At 34.6% G+C, this 17652-nt stretch overlaps 1 protein-coding gene across 1 annotated transcript in view; it reads right to left on the minus strand.

Annotated features, from left to right (window-relative positions):
• The window catches only part of DPYD (dihydropyrimidine dehydrogenase), a gene marked incomplete at both ends in the record, with an annotated part of 932092 nt that overhangs the window by 677439 nt on the left and 237001 nt on the right, over positions 1–17652 (minus strand). The window contains one exon of the mRNA XM_080690443.1: positions 6937–7098. Coding sequence (XP_080546569.1) covers positions 6937–7098 — 162 coding nt within the window. The remainder of the gene's footprint in view (positions 1–6936; positions 7099–17652) is intronic.

The following is a 17652-nucleotide window of genomic DNA, read 5'->3' on the forward strand; positions in this document are numbered from 1 at the left end:
GCAGAGCTGAAGGCCTGAAAGCTCAAAGCACAGGGCCTGAGATCACAAAGCCTAGAGAGCGCAGAGCACAGAGCCAGAGATGGAAGATGCAGAGCCCAGGGCCAGAGGGTGTGGAGAACAGAAGCAGAGAGAACAGAGCCTACGGCCAGAGAGTACAGAGCCCCGAGTGGAAAAATGAAAAACCATGAGCTTACACGGAATTCATTTACAGTGACATCAACACCCTGATACCTGAGCACAAAGCTGTCAGAGCTAAGGAAGGGGCACAGTGGGTATGGTGGCACACACTTGTAATCTCTGTGCTTGGGAGGCGGAGACAGGAGGATCGTACAGGTTCAAAGCCAGCCTCCCTGGTGTAAGAGACCCTGTTTCCAAATTAAAAAAATTAAAAAATAAAAGGTCTGGGAGTGTAGCCCAGAGGTAGAATGGTTTCCAGGAACCCCAGTACCACCAAAAAAAAAAAAAAAGAAAGAAAGAAAGAAAGAAGAAAAGAAAAAAGAAAGGGGCATAAATACTAATAAAGTGGGCACAAAAGCTGACAATAGGTTATAGAACAGATGAGAGACATTGAAATCAAACACAGGGAAGAAACATAAAGATATATGAGCCAGGACCCTACATATGTAAATTATATGGACTGCTTTGTTTTGTTTTGTTTTGTTTTTCATACTGTTGCTATTTCTTTTTTTTTTTCTTTTTAAAAATTTTTTTCTTTTGGCTGTTTTTTTTTCTTTTCTTTGATTTACAATTGTCAGCTTTGTAACCTGTTTTGTTACTTTATGCATGTTTGTTTGATCCCTTCCTCATTCCTTTAATAAGCTTCCTCCTTCTAACCTATCTACTCTCCTCTCTCAAAACATTTTTCTCTTACTGTATCTCTCTGTTTTATATTCAAGATCTTTCATATCTCCATACCTAAATATTCTATACTAACTACAAGAATCCTACTACCTAATCTTCTCTCATTCTCAGATACTACCTTATTATACTTAAATTCTTACTCAAGTTAATTATATACTACTCTACACAAATCCATTACACATCACCGCAGCTCCTCCCTCCTTACCCAACCTTCACTATTATAAAAGCACTATTTAGCCATGAACAACCTGCTTACACTTCTAATTTCCTACTACTAAGATTGGATCATACAGATTATCCAGAGTCATGCAAAAAGTAGGAAGATGCCAAGATATCAGAAAAACAAACCCAAGAACCCTGAAAATATTAGAACTAAGAACAGTGAGGAAATATAGGAAATCACAAATACTGACCTACAAGAAATGCAAGAAGGAGAATTCTGAATTCTGAATCCTGATCTTCAATATAATGAAAGACCTTACAGTAAGTGTACAGAATATTAAAGAAGAAATAGAGACATTAATAAATAATCTGAAAGAAGCCTGGAATGAAAGAGCCAATAAATGAAATAAAGACAGCAATGGAAACAAATGGAAAACAGAATATTACTGTTAGAAGAGAGTTCATTCAAAACCAAAAGCACAGTCATCAGCATAAAAAAGATATTACAAAACAAAACCTAAACATCCAACAACTATGGAACAACATGAAGCATCCTACCTTACAGATAAAAGGCATTAAAAAAGGGATAAAAGTATACACCAAGGGTATTTGTAATCTCTTCAGAGAAATAATTTCATAGAATTTTCCAAATATAGTCGGGTGTGGTGGTGCACACTTGTAATCCCCGCGCTCGGGAGTTGGAGACAGGAGGATCGCGCAGGTTCGAAGACAGCCGCGCTGGCGTAAGAAACCCTGTTTCAAAAATATAAAAAAATCTGGGAGTGTAGCCCGGAGGTGGAAGGGCTTCCACGAACCCCAGTATCACCAAAAAAATAAAAATAAAAAAGAATTTTCCAAACATAGAAAGAGACTTGGAAACCCATATATAGGAGACATACAAAACACTGTAAGATAAAATCAAAGAAGGGCCTCCCCACACCATGTAATAATAATAATATGACCAACAGAGAGACTAAGGAGAGAATCTTAAAAGTAGTGAGAACAAAAGAACAGGTGACATAGAGGGGAAAAACAGTAAAAATCACCCTAGACTTTACAAGCTAAGTCATGAATGCCAGGAGAGAATAGTATGATGTAATCCAGACCCTGCAAAAAACAACTTCCAATCAAAACTGCTATATCCAGCAAGATTATTATTCAAAATTGATGGAGAAACAAAAGTTTTTAAAGATAAGCAGAATTTCAAGTATTCATGAAAACAAAGCAAACATTAGAGAAACTACTTAAAAATTAAACCATAGAGAAGAAAATAGAAGCAATTTTTTAACCAGAGAAGAGATTAATTTGATTAGTGGGAGAACTAAGCATAGAGGAAATAACATTATATCAAACAGAAGATATAACACAAAATGACAGGAAACAAATCATATTTCAATAATAACTCTAAAAGTCAAAGGACTTAACTTACCAATTAAAAGACACAGACTGGCAATGTGGATTGAAAATCAAAATCCCAGCTAGGCCGGGATCAGAGCCTGATGAGGGGTAAGGCCGGGGCCAGGGCCAGCAAGGCCGGGATTGGAGCCTGCCATGAGGCTAGGTCAGAGCTGGGGCCTCCGAGGCCAGGATCAGAGCCTGCTGAGGGATGAGGCTGGTGCCAGGGCCAGCGAGGCTAGGATCGGAGCCTGCCATGAGGCAAGGATGGTGCTGGAGCCAGTGAGGCAGGGATCAGAGCCTGCCAGGTGGCCAGGCTGGTGCCGGGGCCTTCAAGAGTGGGATCAGAACTTACAATGTGGCATACACAGAGAAATATCACAGAAAATAAAAAATCAGATGCTTTCCCTAATATGCATAAACTAGGAAGAAATGGGTAATAGGAGGAAATCCAGTTGAAGAAAGGACCCTATGGAGGAGCAATTAAGGTGACCAATCAGAGGGGATGTGATGGGGAAAGATGGAATCTCTTTAAAGCACATGATGTACATAAACAAATATATCAAAATCAATCACTAAATCAAGCATGGGATCGAGGGAGGGGGAGGGAATGGGATGGGAATTGGATAAAGGCTAATTGGATGATGTGTGCTTGTATACCCTCACAAGTCTTGTATTCCATTGAGATGTTTGACTATAATGCACTAATAAAAGTATATTAAATAAATAAATAAATAAATAAATAAATAAATATATGCTGCTTGCAAGAAACTCACCTTACAGCCAAATATATTCATAGGCTGAAAGTGAAAAATGGAAAAAGATATATCATGCTAATGGAGACCAAAATTAAGCAGGGGTAGCAACACTTATATCCAACAAAACAGATTTTAAGCTAAAATACATCAGAAGAGACAAAGCAGGGCACTTCCTTTTATTTACAAATGTGCACCCACATTTGTAAAACAAACCCTCCTGGACATCAGATCTCAAATAGGCCCAAATACAATACTATTGGGAGACTTCAACACACCACTTACACCACTAGATCAATCTTCAAGGCAAAAGATGAGTAAAGACTCTTCAGCATCCCCATTACCACATATAAAAAAGATAAAACATTAAAGAAAGAAACTGAAGAAGACCTTGGAAGATGGAAAGATCTCCCTTGCTCATGAATATAGGCAAAATAAATATCATCAAAATGGCCATAATGCCAAAGGTGATCTATAGATTCAATGCAATTTCTATCAAAATACCAGTAACATTCTTCATAAACCTAGAAAAATCAGTCATGAATATTATATGGAGTAAGAAAAGACCCAAAATAGCCAAAGCAATTCTCAGCAATGAGAACCATGTAGAAAGCATAGCAATCCTTAACTTCAAATTATACTGCAGAGCAATGGTAGTTAACACAGCATGGTATTGGCACAGCAACAGGCATACAGACTAATGGAAAAGAACAGAAGATACAGAAACAAATCCACACTCTTATAGTCAGTTGATCTTTGACAAAGGGGCCAAACACATATGCTGGAGAAAAGACAGTCTTATTAACAAATGGTGCTGGGAAAACTGGCTATCTATTTGTAGAAAGATAAAACTAAATCCTTACCTCTCACCAGGCATAGGAATCAACTAGAGATGAATCAAAAACTTATAAATTAGACCAGAGACTGTGAAGTTAATAGAGGAGAGAATAGGCTCAACACTCCAACATACAGACACAGGCAGTAACTTTCTAAACAAGATTTCCAAAGCGCAGAGTATTAAAACAAGAATTAACAAGCGGGATGGCATCAAACTAAAAAGTTTCTGCTCATCAAAGGAAGCCATCAAGAACCTAAAGAGAAAGCCTACCAAATGGGAAAACATCTTTACCAACCACTACTCTGATAAAGGGATAATACCCAGAATATACAAAGAGCTCAAAAGTCTCTACACTAGCAAAACAAATTACCCAACCAAGAAATGGGCAACTGAATTGAATAGACACTTCACAAAAGAAAAGATAAAAATTTCAAATAAATACATGGAAAAAATGTTCAAAATCATTAGCCATCAGGGAGAAGCAAATCAAAACTAGAATGAGATTCCATCTAACTCCAATCAGAGTGGCAAGCATAAAGAAATCAATTAACAAAAATGCTGGTGAGGATGTGGGGAAAGAAGAACTCTTACACTGTTGGTGGGAGTGCAAACTAGTCCAGCTTCTATGGAGATCAGTGTGGAGATTCCTTAGAAAACTGGGAACAGCCGGCCGTGGTAGCACACGCTTATAATCCCCGTGCTTGGGAGGCAGAGACAGGAGGATTGCGCAGGTTCGAAGCCAGACGCGCTGGTTTAAGAGACCCTGTTTCCAAATAAAAATATAAAAAATAGGTCTGGGAGTGTAACCCAGAGGTAGAAGGGTTTCCAGAAACCCCAGTACCATAAAAAAAAAAAACTGGGACTAGGTCCACCATATGATCCAACTACACCACTCCTGAGTATATTTTCAAAGCGAATGAAATCAGAGAACTAGAGTAACATATGCATACCCATGTTCATAGCAACACGATTCATAATAGCCCAAATATAGAACTAACCTAGGTCTCCATCAACAGATGAATGGATTGTGAAATTATGGGAAATACACACAATGGAATTCTACTGAGCTATAAAGAAGAACAAAATCATGTCATTCACAAGAAGATGGAAAGACCTGGAGAACATTTATGTTAACTGAGATCAGCCAGGCACAGAAAGAGAGGAACATATGTTTTCTCTATTATGCCCAAAATAGGGAGCATTAAGGGATAACAGAGGGATTCCAGATGATGAAGGGGAAACCTCAGTAAAACTAGAAAGAAAGGGTAGAGAAGGAAGAAGGCTGCGGTTGATTAATGGAGGAGCTACATTTGAATATGTGTATAAGTGTGAATATAGCATGGTCAACCTGGTCATTCATTGTGGGAAGTGGTATGCCATTGTCAATATGATCCACATTATGGCATGAAACTATAGTGTACAAATAAAAAATGAATTTATTACAGCCTTAATCTATGATTAACTAACTCTTCATTAGGTAATAATAATAAAGAGTCATAATTGTGGTCACACTCTAATTTTCTCAGTTTCTAGTGAATTTATTTATTTATTTGTTTATTTATTTATTTATTTCATTCTCTCTCTCTCTCTCTCTCTCTCTCTCTCTCTCTCTCTCTCTCTCTCTCTCTCTTCAGTGAAGTATAGTGTTAGTTCATATGCACACTGTATGGCTATGCATTTACTGCATCCATTTACTGCATCCCATAAAATCTTGCTCTGGTTCAGTGAAGAGCAATGGGTCTGCAAAAGAACCTGGGGAGACATTCAAGTTAACCTTCTCCATCAACTATGGACTTCCTTGGGTTGTAAAGATTATATCTTGCACTGCTCAAGTAATCCAAATGCAGTTTTGAATTTGGTAAAAATAAATAAATAAATTTAATCTCAAGAAATTTACTGCAGCAACTCACAACCTCAAATTGTTTTTTTATTTTCTTATCCCCAGTAGCCTTTTCCTAGAATTAACCTGTCAGAAAGCAGGAAGAGAATAACCCTGATTTATTACTAAAGCAAAGTGAGACATAAGCTTGAGGGATATTCTGGGAAGGGTCCTAACGGGAAAGAAAACATCGTATTTAAGTTGACCAGAACAGATAGGCAAGTCATTTACTAAAATTCTAGTGTAGACAAACATTTAATTCCGTCTTCTAGCCAACTAGTCCCTAAAGAATATGAAAGCTTACTGTAAACTCCATATACGCTAATCACTTAAATGGTACATGAGAATAGACTTTCTAGTTGACTTCAAATAGGAGAACCCAGAGAGCAGAATGATGATCCAGAGAGGCAAAGTAATTTACAAAGGAGTCATTAAAAAGGAAGTCCAGAACCAAAGTTTATGGCATAAACACTAGGAAAAAACATTTATTTCATTTTCTTATGAAGGTTTTTTTCCAAACAGATTTGCTTCTAATGTATAAATTTATAAAATTCAATTCTCTTCTCAATGTTAAAGAGTATCATTTGGTTCCAAAGTTTTTAAATTTTTCCTAATCTTTATTACTCAAATGATATTACAAAATACTGCTGCTGTATAAAAAAATTTAAGCAAGAAAGATCAAAGAGAGTTTCTGTGAAAAGAATCAGTTAAAGAAGACAGCCTTTTCATAACAGGGTCTACTTGCTACATATTAATACACAGCTAATGAATAAATTCTATTTTCAGATCATCTACTTTATATACTTTCAGTCATAGTATTTTAATAGTCTGTTAGGATTCAAGTAATTTGACATATAGTTTTATACTTTCATTTTTATAGCCAAGTTGTTGAATAAAAACATTTCTTGTTGCAAAAACACTTCTATTTTACCTGTGCATCAGACTAAAAAATGCTGAGTTTTAAGAAAGCACCAAGGATTAAGGGTAATTTAAGATTTTTGTGTTTGGTGGTAAGAAATGGAGAACCATGTGTAACTCTTACATACCTCAGTAGCAAACTGCTGTAATCCACCAATATTAATCGGTCCCTCTTCAGTGGCATATAAATTACATCCTCCAACACAAAGATCAGAAGTTGGACAAACCATCCCACAAGTAAGACCAAGTGGGTTGTCAGAAAAAATCATTTTAGCTGCTCCATAATAGTTCTGTAAAATAAAATAAAAAATTATTATGTAACAATGTACCTTAAATGTCAAATAGTGACAAGCATTATTTTTTCTATTAAGTAATTGGAATCTAGATAAATATCTAAAGTTGCATATAAAATATATGTGCATGTGCATATATGATATATATATATATATAAACATATATGTGTATAAATTATATATAATATTTTATAACTGGAACTATAAACTAACAACCAGCAGAGTACCTGATACATTAAATATTTAATTCATGATGCATTGATAAAAATCACTTTTTAAACTAAAATTTTAAAAATAAATATTCTATCAATCATTTTCATTCATAAGGCATCTAACTATATTTTGCCCTACATAATTTTCATTTCAGCAAATTAAATTAAGTAGCATTGCTTGAACAAACCTAAAACCTAACATTTTATTATTCTTAGAGGTTTCTTTTTTTAATTCATGCATCATAGTTATAGATCTTAATGGTATACAAATGGAAGAGGCATACGTGCACATATCACTCATTTAGTCCTGCCCCATTCCCTTCCCCCTCTCTCTTTCTCATGTTTGGCTTAGTGACTGACTTTTATATGTTTGTTAATGTGCATCATGTACATTGAGAATTTTCTCTCTTCCCCCACCCATCCCTCTCAGTTAGATCACCTTATTTATTCATCCTTGTTTTCTCCTTCATCTAGAGTTTCTCCTATGACTGCTTTTCTCCCTACCTTCTGCGTATTTGGGAGAGCATCTGATTTTTTACTTTTTGTGACCAACTAATCTCACTTAGCATAGTGTTCTCCAATTCCATCGATTTCCCCTCAAATAATGCAATTCTGTTCTTTTTATGGCTGAGAAAAATTGCATTGTGTACATATCCCATAGTTTAGTAATCCATCTTCCATTGAGGGACATCTTATCTGGTTCTGTAGTTTGGCAATTGTAAATCGAGAAGCTATGAATATAGATACACATGCATGCATTAGTTTGGTAATTTGGTAATTTGGTTTCTATTCTTTGGGGTAGATACCCAGAAGTAGTATTGCTGGATCATATGGTAGGCTTGTTCTCATTTTTCTGAGAATCTTGCATACTATTTTCCAAATTGCACTAATTTACAATCCCAGCAACAAATGTAAAACAACAAAAACAGCTTATACTCAATTCTTCATCCATATAAAAGCTGCGAGAGCCTTACCTAGTTTCTTATCAACTGCCTTCATTAGGAATACTGTGTTTAATGATTCCCTGTATTGATTAACATCCTTCAATAGCATCCCATTAACAAAGATGCAGATGAGGCAAATTTTCAGTACTGTCTAGACCAGGCATAAACAAGTTCATCACCAACTCCTTTGTTTGACTATTCCAAGTTACCTTAGAATATCTTTGCTTTTCAATGTAATTTTTGGAACATAATTTGTTCATAAACTGGGCAGCTATATCATTACTAACTAAATAAAAAATGAACAATAAGCTGAATATCTTAGTTATTTTTGCTTTTATCATAAGCTAGGCTTGGTCCTGAACAATACTACTAAAACTATCAAATATATATAAAAATCGTGGAGCAATAAGTCAAAAGAAGCCTAGAAGACATAATAAATAAATAGAATATAGTATTTTAGAAGAAATTCCAGAACAGATTAAAAAAACAATATACAAAAACTCAGGAAATCAGAAAAAAACTACAGGTTTTAGGTAATAATAATGATATATCAATATTGTTTCATTAATTGTAATAAATTTGCCAGGATAATGAAAGTCATTCATAGGATATCTTATGTGCAGGCATGTAGGGGAAATTATGAATGTAAATTTGTGAGTCTAAAACTGCTCTAAAATAAATTTTAATATTAAGTGGGTAGAATATATGCAACCAATAATATCAATGCAATTACTTTTCTATGGTCACTCATAATTTGATGATCTTAGAAAATATACATGTTATATAACTCTGGCAGTTATTATTATACTGGTGATCATAATAATTAACAATTGGATTTTCTATTTGTTTACTTTCAGTACATCCCAAGAACTTTGAAAGACCTTTATTTTATCAATTATCTCTTATTGTTTAAAATATCTAGCACTCAAAAATTCAGACACAAAATCAAATAAATATAAATGTATGATAATCCAAAGGAAACAATGAATAAGAAGGTTACCCATACATTGAATTTAAAATGAAGAAACTTTAAATTAACATTGATAGAAATTCAGAAAAATAAAAGACAAGTAAAATAGATGAAACAATGAACGTATCAGAATACTGGATTCCATTTAAAAATAATAGAACTATAATTCCAGAACTAAATAAAGTATTTAAAAATAGAACTCAATACATAGTTTCAACAATATTCATGATGGTTTAATTATATTAGTTCTTGTTTAGTATATTTCCTCAACAGCCAACAGTTGTTTCTAATGCATATGAACAACCTTTTATTTCTAAATACATACTAGGAATATGGTATGGAATTCAGTTCATAACTAATGAAACTAAGATAGAAAAAGTAATTGGGCAGTGACCAAACAAAAAGGCAAGTGGTTCAGGAAGAATTCATACTAAATATACTGTCTGTAAAAGTACACTATAAAATCTAGCTTATATGCTCTTTTTTTCTCCAGTGCTCTTATGTAAGTATATCTTGATTTGTACACATATACACACAGCCACACACATGTTCCTCTCGATATGAACTGGCAGGCACATAGTTAATTAGATTCACTGTTTTATACTTCATTAGATAATTTTTTATTGCAGTTTCTTTAGTTCTTAGCCTTTCTGTCAGTAAATTTTATTGACACTGGGTTAGGCAATGGTCCTTATATATGATATGATACCTGAAACAGAGCAATAAATTGAAATTTTTCAAAGTTAAAGATGTTTATGTGTCAAAGAACACTATAAAAAAGTGAATAGATAACTTACAGAACAGTATATAATATTTACAAATCAAATATATGATGTGGATAAGGGCATTGTGGTGTACACGTACAATCTCAGTATTTGGAAGGCTAAAATCGGAGGATTAGAGGTCTAAGTTTTAGCAACTTAGTGAGACATTGTTTCAAAATAAAAAATAAAATATAAAATTAGAGATAGGGATGTATTTCAGAGTTAGAATGCCAGTGAATTTGATCTTTAGTAACACAAATATATAAGTGAGATATATATATATATATATATATATATATATATATATATATATATGTGTGTGTGTGTGTATAAAGACAATACAGTTTAAAATTAACAAAATATATTTTTCATTTTTAGAGTATACTTCTATTGGTATATTGTAATTATATATCATAGTGAGGATCAAAGTTATACAAACATAATTACACACAGTACTTGGTGTGATTATCTCTGGATCCTGCTCCAACATCATTCCCATACATATTTGGTGATTTTTTTTTTTTTTTTTTTTGGTGGTACTGGGGTTCCTGGAAGCCCTGCTATATCCGGGCTACACTCCCAGACCTATTTTTTGTAGTTTTGGAAACAGGGTCTCTTAAGCCAGCAAGGCTGGCTTCGAACCTGCGTGATCCTCCTGTCTCCGCCTCCCAAGCGCGGGGATTACAAGCGTGCACCACCACGTCCGGCCATATTTGGTGATTTTAATAGTGATACTTTCATATACGGACATAATATTAATTAATATTTTTTATTCGTCTAGCCTTCGTTTTCTCCCCAATACCTACCCACTATTTTATTTGTTTCTTTCCTCATTTTTCTGAAGGCCCTTTTTTTTTTCCTATTTTTTTCTTTAGCTTTCACATATAAGAAAAAACATCTGATCCTTGATTTTCTGAGACTGGCTGATCTTACTTAGCCTGTTATTCTCTACTTTAATCCATTTTCTTACAAACAACGTAATTTTGCTCTTCTTTATGGCTAAGTGAAACTCCATTGCGTGTTTACACCACATTTTCTTTATTCATTGATCTATTGACTGTCACCTTTTAAAGAAGCTATTCAAATGTCCAGTAACCATGGAAAAAGATACTTGTTGTCATTATAAACCAAATAAATGCAACTTAAAATCACAAAGAGATACTAATTCTTATTGATTTAGATGGCTATAGTTAAAAAGAAATGAAAAATTTTGTCAAATATTCAAGAAAATTGAAACACTTGTACATTGTTCATAAAAAGGGAAAAGAGTGTAGTGTTTGAAAACAGCTTTACAGTGTCTCATAAAGTTAAAAACAGAGTTACCTTATGACTCAGCCATTCCATTCATCAAGGTATACTCAAAAGAACTGACAACATATGTTCACATAAAACCTTATACTCTAATATTCTTAGCAACATAATTCATGGCTACTAAAATGTGGTAATAACCCAACAGCCTACTAATTGATAAGTGACTAAAATAAAATATGGCATGCCCAGACAATAAAATATTTTGGGAAATCAAAAGAAAAGAAGTAATATTAGATGCTGTAAGATGAATGGGCCTTAAAAATGCTCTGTTAAGTAAAATATGCTATTCATGACAGAACATGGTTATATGATTTCAAGTTTATATACTGCTCATAATAAACTGTGTATTTGTGGTTTCCTAGGTCTGGGGTAGTCTGGCAAATAAAAAGGGAGAGTGAATGACAAAAGTAGAGGGTCTCTTTTTGGAGGGATAAAAATATTTTTTTCTGATTGACTAATGTTGTTTGCAACTAGGCAAACAGATTCAACATCACTGAATTTTCAAACTCATTCACATAAGCAAATATAGGAGATATGAATTATATCTCAATAAAACTTCTCTTTTATAGCATTAATTTGAGGTGTTTAAATTATTTAGGCAATAATTAGCTTTAGTAAAGCATACTTGATTAAGGTTGGTACAATAGATAAAAAAGTGGATAATAAAACAATTTGACTCATTTTATTTCTGAAGAGGAAAAAAAAAACTTGCATCTCTACTGCCCACAAATATACAAATTAACATGTAAATTTCCCTGTCTGATCTTTGAGTTAATGTTAAATAGCAGTGTCAGCCAATTATTCTTTTTCCTATAAAATTAAATAATACATGGGTGTCCCTTAAATTCAGGCAATGTTCTAGTTGGATAATGAAAGGATACAGAGTCATCTCCTTGGTTTTATTTTATGATTTTAGAGAACTGTACTTAATAATGTCCAAGATGAATGATTACTAACTTAAAGCCAATCAGTCTATTCTTAAGCAAACATCCTTACTTCTTGTTTAAGCCCACTGATCCCCTCAGTACCTGCAATTGAGCGGTGAATCCCTGCTAGGGATCATCTCAAAGTCAATCAGTCAGTGTTCTTTCCTTCTCTTACTTGACATCTTAGGAACATCTGACAATTGATTAACAAATGGCTGACTCACTGGCTAAATATTCTATTGCATAATCAGAGGTGTCCTTGCAATAAAATAAGAACAAAAATGTGCAAAAAATATCATTCAAACACTTAAAGGTTTTTTTTTTATAACAATGCTGGTTGTTTTATTAACCCCAATTTAAGTTTCAAGATAAAACGTAAGATGAAAATACAAAAAGACAAAGAGGTGCATGTTCAAATAAATTCAACAAATAAAATATTTAAGATTCTATTTTTGCCTCATAACTTGCTATAACTGTCAAACTACTATGCCTTATTCTCCTATGGCACATTATAGGCCATGAAATTGTCTACTAATTTTTAAATATTCTCATATGTTCAAGTGTAACTTTTTTACCAAAATCAATTTGTAGGAATATTTTCTATTTTAAAGTTAGTAATGATTTATTAAGTGCATTTAAGTAAAATTAATGAGCATTTAAAATAAAAAATAAAACACAAAGCAAGCACATGCTCCCTGATCTCAAGCTGGCTTAGCATCACAGTGAGAATTCCTTCAGGTTAAGATGTCCAGGATCCACTTTAAATGAATATCAGTCAAAACAATTCTGGGCCAGGCGTAGTGGCACATGCTTGTAATTCCCGTGCTTGGGAGGCTGAGACAGGAGGATTACGCAGGTTCGAAGCCAGCATCAGCTGGCTTAAGAGATCCTGTTTCCAAATAAAATATAAAAAATAGGTCTGAGAGTGTAGCCCGGAGGTAGAAGGACCCTGGATTCCATCTCCAGTACCACCAAAAAACAAAACAACAACAACAAAAAATGAACCACCAATTCTGGGCTTTGCAGGCTAAAAGAAGAAAGATAATGACGTCAAAATTGATATGCGTAAATATCCAAGAAATACTGAGTAGCTATTGGTGTGATGACCTGAAAATTTGGTTAGACTAGTTCATTTTCTAAGAAAAATTTGATTAGAAAATATATAAGAAATTAATATATAAAGGAGGCTTTTTATAAAGGATCCCATGTCCAAGGATTAAGCAGAGGAAGATTATTGAATAGTTGATGTCTTCTCAGAAAGGGAGTTGGAAAAGAGGGCCTATAAAAAATTTCACTGTGATGTCTAGAAGAAGGGAAGCATCAGCTTGTCACAGAAAATGCAAGCCAACACAAAGCGATGATGGATCCAGACATCACCTTTGCAAGCCCCTCTCTCTGATAAATTTGAAGATGTGGTACATAACTATACTGTTTAGGGATCAGGGCACTCAACTTTGATGACATTCACAAACCTTTCAGAAGAGGAACGCCTCCTCAACTCTCCCCAAGGAGAACCACAAGATCAATATCAATTCTGTCTCTCATAGCAAGTGGTTCTATTCTTGAGTCCTCCTTCTATATGAGAGGCTTACTTCCATTCAGTGGGCTCTTCAACTTTTTTAAAACTAAGGGCTAGGAAATTTAAATTGAGAAGGGCCCTTTATGGACACCCCAATAGTCTTCTAGAAAATACACACCACTTCAACTGGTATCTTCATGATATTCGATCAGTTCCAAGCATTTTAGTGCTCAATTGTGTGAAGAAAAATGGACAGGGCTAGGATAGGAGAAATATAAGATATATTTAATCTGAATTTGGGGCACAGAGCCATTTTATGTATAAAGAGTAAGAACTTTTATTGCTTCTTTTAACATAATTCTAAAAGAGAGAAGTGGTTTTTGAATTGTCTGTGGCTTTCAAACTGAGGCAAAATTATAGGAAAGGAATATTTACCAGGACACTAATTTAGCCATATTTTACAGGTATTGAACTTCCTATTTGTCCTTGGATTTCTAAAGCACATTCTTCAGCACAACATATGCCATTTAGGTGAGTTAATTTAAAAACAACTTTAACTTTTATTCTTTTTATTTTTAAAATTATAACTAGAAACTATAGTAGTATCATTTCTCTAAAATTTAATGATTTTTTAAAAAGTCATTATCAGGATCAGAAAAATTTGCAAGCCAGCTCTCTTGTCATATGGTATAACCAATTTAACAAATAGTCCTATCATATTCAGGCCTTCATATCACTACAAGATTATCAATACAGCTGGTGGATTTATTTTAAAGTGTTCTTCCTTCTTCCAGGGACAGTTTTCACAGATGGAAGAATCATTCCAAGATAAACTCCAATCTGTTGCTTTTAAAAATTACTTGGGCTAAACTTCACCAAGTTTGAATGTGTAAGAAGGACGAATTAACATTCCTTTTATTTCTGGCTTGAGCTATCTAATGGTGGATGCACTGGTGTACATTAATTGAACATAAAATGCCTTTAGGAGCACAGTCAAAAAATAGAAGCACAAGGATGACTCTTTTTGTCCAGCTGTGACCATCCTCAGTACACAACATGTGGGTCTTCAGATATTTGCCAAAGGAGATATAATATACTCTGGAAAGAGCACATAAAAATCCCTGCTCTCATCATGCTCACATTCTTATAGGAACAAATTGGGGCAGAAGAATAAGTTTGACTAGTTAATATGAAAAAAATTATTTTGATAAAATATATACCAAATTTAGATTTTCATAATTATGAATTTATTTTAACTACCATCATGTAAACCTAAATGTGCAAAGAAACTAATGTCATTCTGATAGAAAATAAATTTTTCTGGTCCTGAGATGTTAAACTGAAAAACAAATACATGCACATTTAACACACACACACACACACACACACACACACACACACACATACACACACACACACACACACTTTCATTTAAACTTATAAATCAACTCAAATTTATAATTTTGTTATATATGAATCCTGCTTATAACAGAAGTGAAAGCAATATGATCGGGGAATATAATCTCTCTAAGCCTGTTTTACTACTTGAGAAATGCAGATCAAAATTCCTCCTTCATGAGTCAAATTTACATTAAGTATTGTCTTTTTTTAAAAATTTGGCATAGATACAATACTAAGTCCATTATGTACCACAAAATAAATGTAATGCATTTAAGTCTCCTCCTTAAGCTTTTTCTCCCTAAAAATTCATCTCTAAAATGTTAGTTCTAGCTGGGCGTGGTGGCATAAGCCCTCTAATGGAAACATTCGGAGGCTGAGACCGGAGGATCGGGGTTCACAGACAGACTCAGCTATTTACTGAGGCCCTCCACAACTTAGTGAGACCCTGTTTCAAAATAAATAATAAAAATAGGGCAGGGTGTGTAGTTTGGAGGTAGAATGCCCCTGAGTTCCACCCCCAGACCCACACACACAAAAATGTTAATTCTATGAGGTTAAGATTTTAAGACTTATTAAAGGAAACATAGGAAGTATGATTAAAAAAAAGACAATAAGGTAATATAAAACAAAAGTATGTAGAGAAAATCACTAATTCATTAAGCCATAAAAATGACGTGGAGGTCTATAGATTGGACCATAACATTTTATATGTAATATATAAATTAAAATATAACCTCTATTGAATAGACTTTAGAACTTTTAGTTTTCCCCAATGAGTTAGATAAAACAACCTAGCTTATGTGTGTATATGCATTCAGTTCATTAATCATCAAATATGAGAAAGATCTTTTCATAAGTGCTAGAAGTGCATGACGAATCAATATGGTTGCCTCCAGATATAAATAAAACAAAAGTTTTATCAGCATCCCAAACTATCATTTTCAGATTTTATTCTCATCATTCAAAGAACATTTCTCTTAAAAATCTATTTTTATTTCAGTCATTTTTCCATTAGAAGTAAAATGTCAGGCTGTCCTTTATTCATAGGACAGCTTTTTGATCATTGTGTTTATAAATGTATATTTATGATGGTTTTATATTTTATGATATATTTTATTACTTTTTATTTTAACAAGATTAGAGATCATGTGTAATCTATAACCCTTGCCTATAATCAAGTAATAAGCTATAATATTAGAAACAGAATTGATGACCATATACTCTGAATAGCCAATAACCAACATCTATAAAGTAATTTTTAAAAGTGGAAATGGGAGTGAAAAAAGGGTGACTGCGGGATGCAGCACATCTCTTAACATCTTAAGCAGCAATCAGAACCTGGCATCATGCTTCAGGGACTCAGAAGAAGAACCAGAAGCCCATGTGCTCCCCAGAAGTGGCACTCACAGCAGCATAGCAAGCCCATGTGCTCCCCAGAAGTGGCACTCACAGCAGCATAGCAAGCCCTCCAGAGACCCAGAGCAGGGCAGCCAGGTAACTGGTTATGTTACTCGGTGGAAGATTGCCCAGAGAAGTCATGGGACTGGGTGGGCTAGTCCAGTTAGAACCTCCAGAGACACAGAAAAGGTGCTCAAGGTGCAGGATTTGCACAGGGTCACAGGGGGTTGCTCCAAGACTACACTACATGCCTAAGCCCAGGACGGAGAGCACAAAGGCTCAAGGGCAGCCTTCCAGAGACCCTGCAGCAGGACAAGGTAACTGCTTGTGTTACTTGGTGCTCAGCAAAAAAACACCCAGAGAAGCTGCGCGACCCAGCAGGCTAGTTAGTTAGACCCTCCAGAGACACCGAAAAGGTGCTCAAGGAGCGGTACCTGCACAGGGTCACAAGGGGTCACTCAAAGACTACATTAGATGCCCTCCGCTTCTGTAAGTAGGGAAGCACAGGCACAGTGTGGGTAGGGAAGTGCAGGCCTGAGTCCAGGGTAGAGAGTGGAGAGGCCTGAGGATAGGAACCACAGGCTGGAAAAACATAGAACCTTGGACTTACATGTAACTCATTAAGAGTGACACCTGATACCCTGACACCTAAACACAAAGCTGTCAGAGGCAAGAGAGGAGGGCAAAAACTGTGAAAGTGGGTTCAAAAGCTGAAAATAGGGTAAAGAGTAAATAAGAAACATTGGAATATACTTCAAAATCTACAACAATGATCAGACATACAGATATTATATATTTTTTCTTTTATTTGAGTTGTTTGTTTTGCTTTGTTGTCCCACACTGTCAGTAATTCTTTTATTTTATTTTATTTTTTCCTTTAGTTTTTCTCTCTTTCTTACTCCTTTTTTTTTCTTTTGGCTTTTTTTGTCTTTGATGTATAATTGTTAGCTTTTGTATTTTGTTTTGTTACTTTCTTCATGTTTGTTTGTTCCTTCCCCCATTCCTTTTATAAACGTGCTCACTCTAGCCTATCTAGTTTCTTCTCTCAAAGCTTTTCCCCTACTGTATCTCCTTGTTTAATATTCAAGGTATTTCATGTCTCCATA

This window comes from Muscardinus avellanarius, assembly GCF_963383645.1.
Source record: "Muscardinus avellanarius genome assembly, chromosome: 3".
Lineage (NCBI taxonomy): Eukaryota > Metazoa > Chordata > Mammalia > Rodentia > Gliridae > Muscardinus > Muscardinus avellanarius.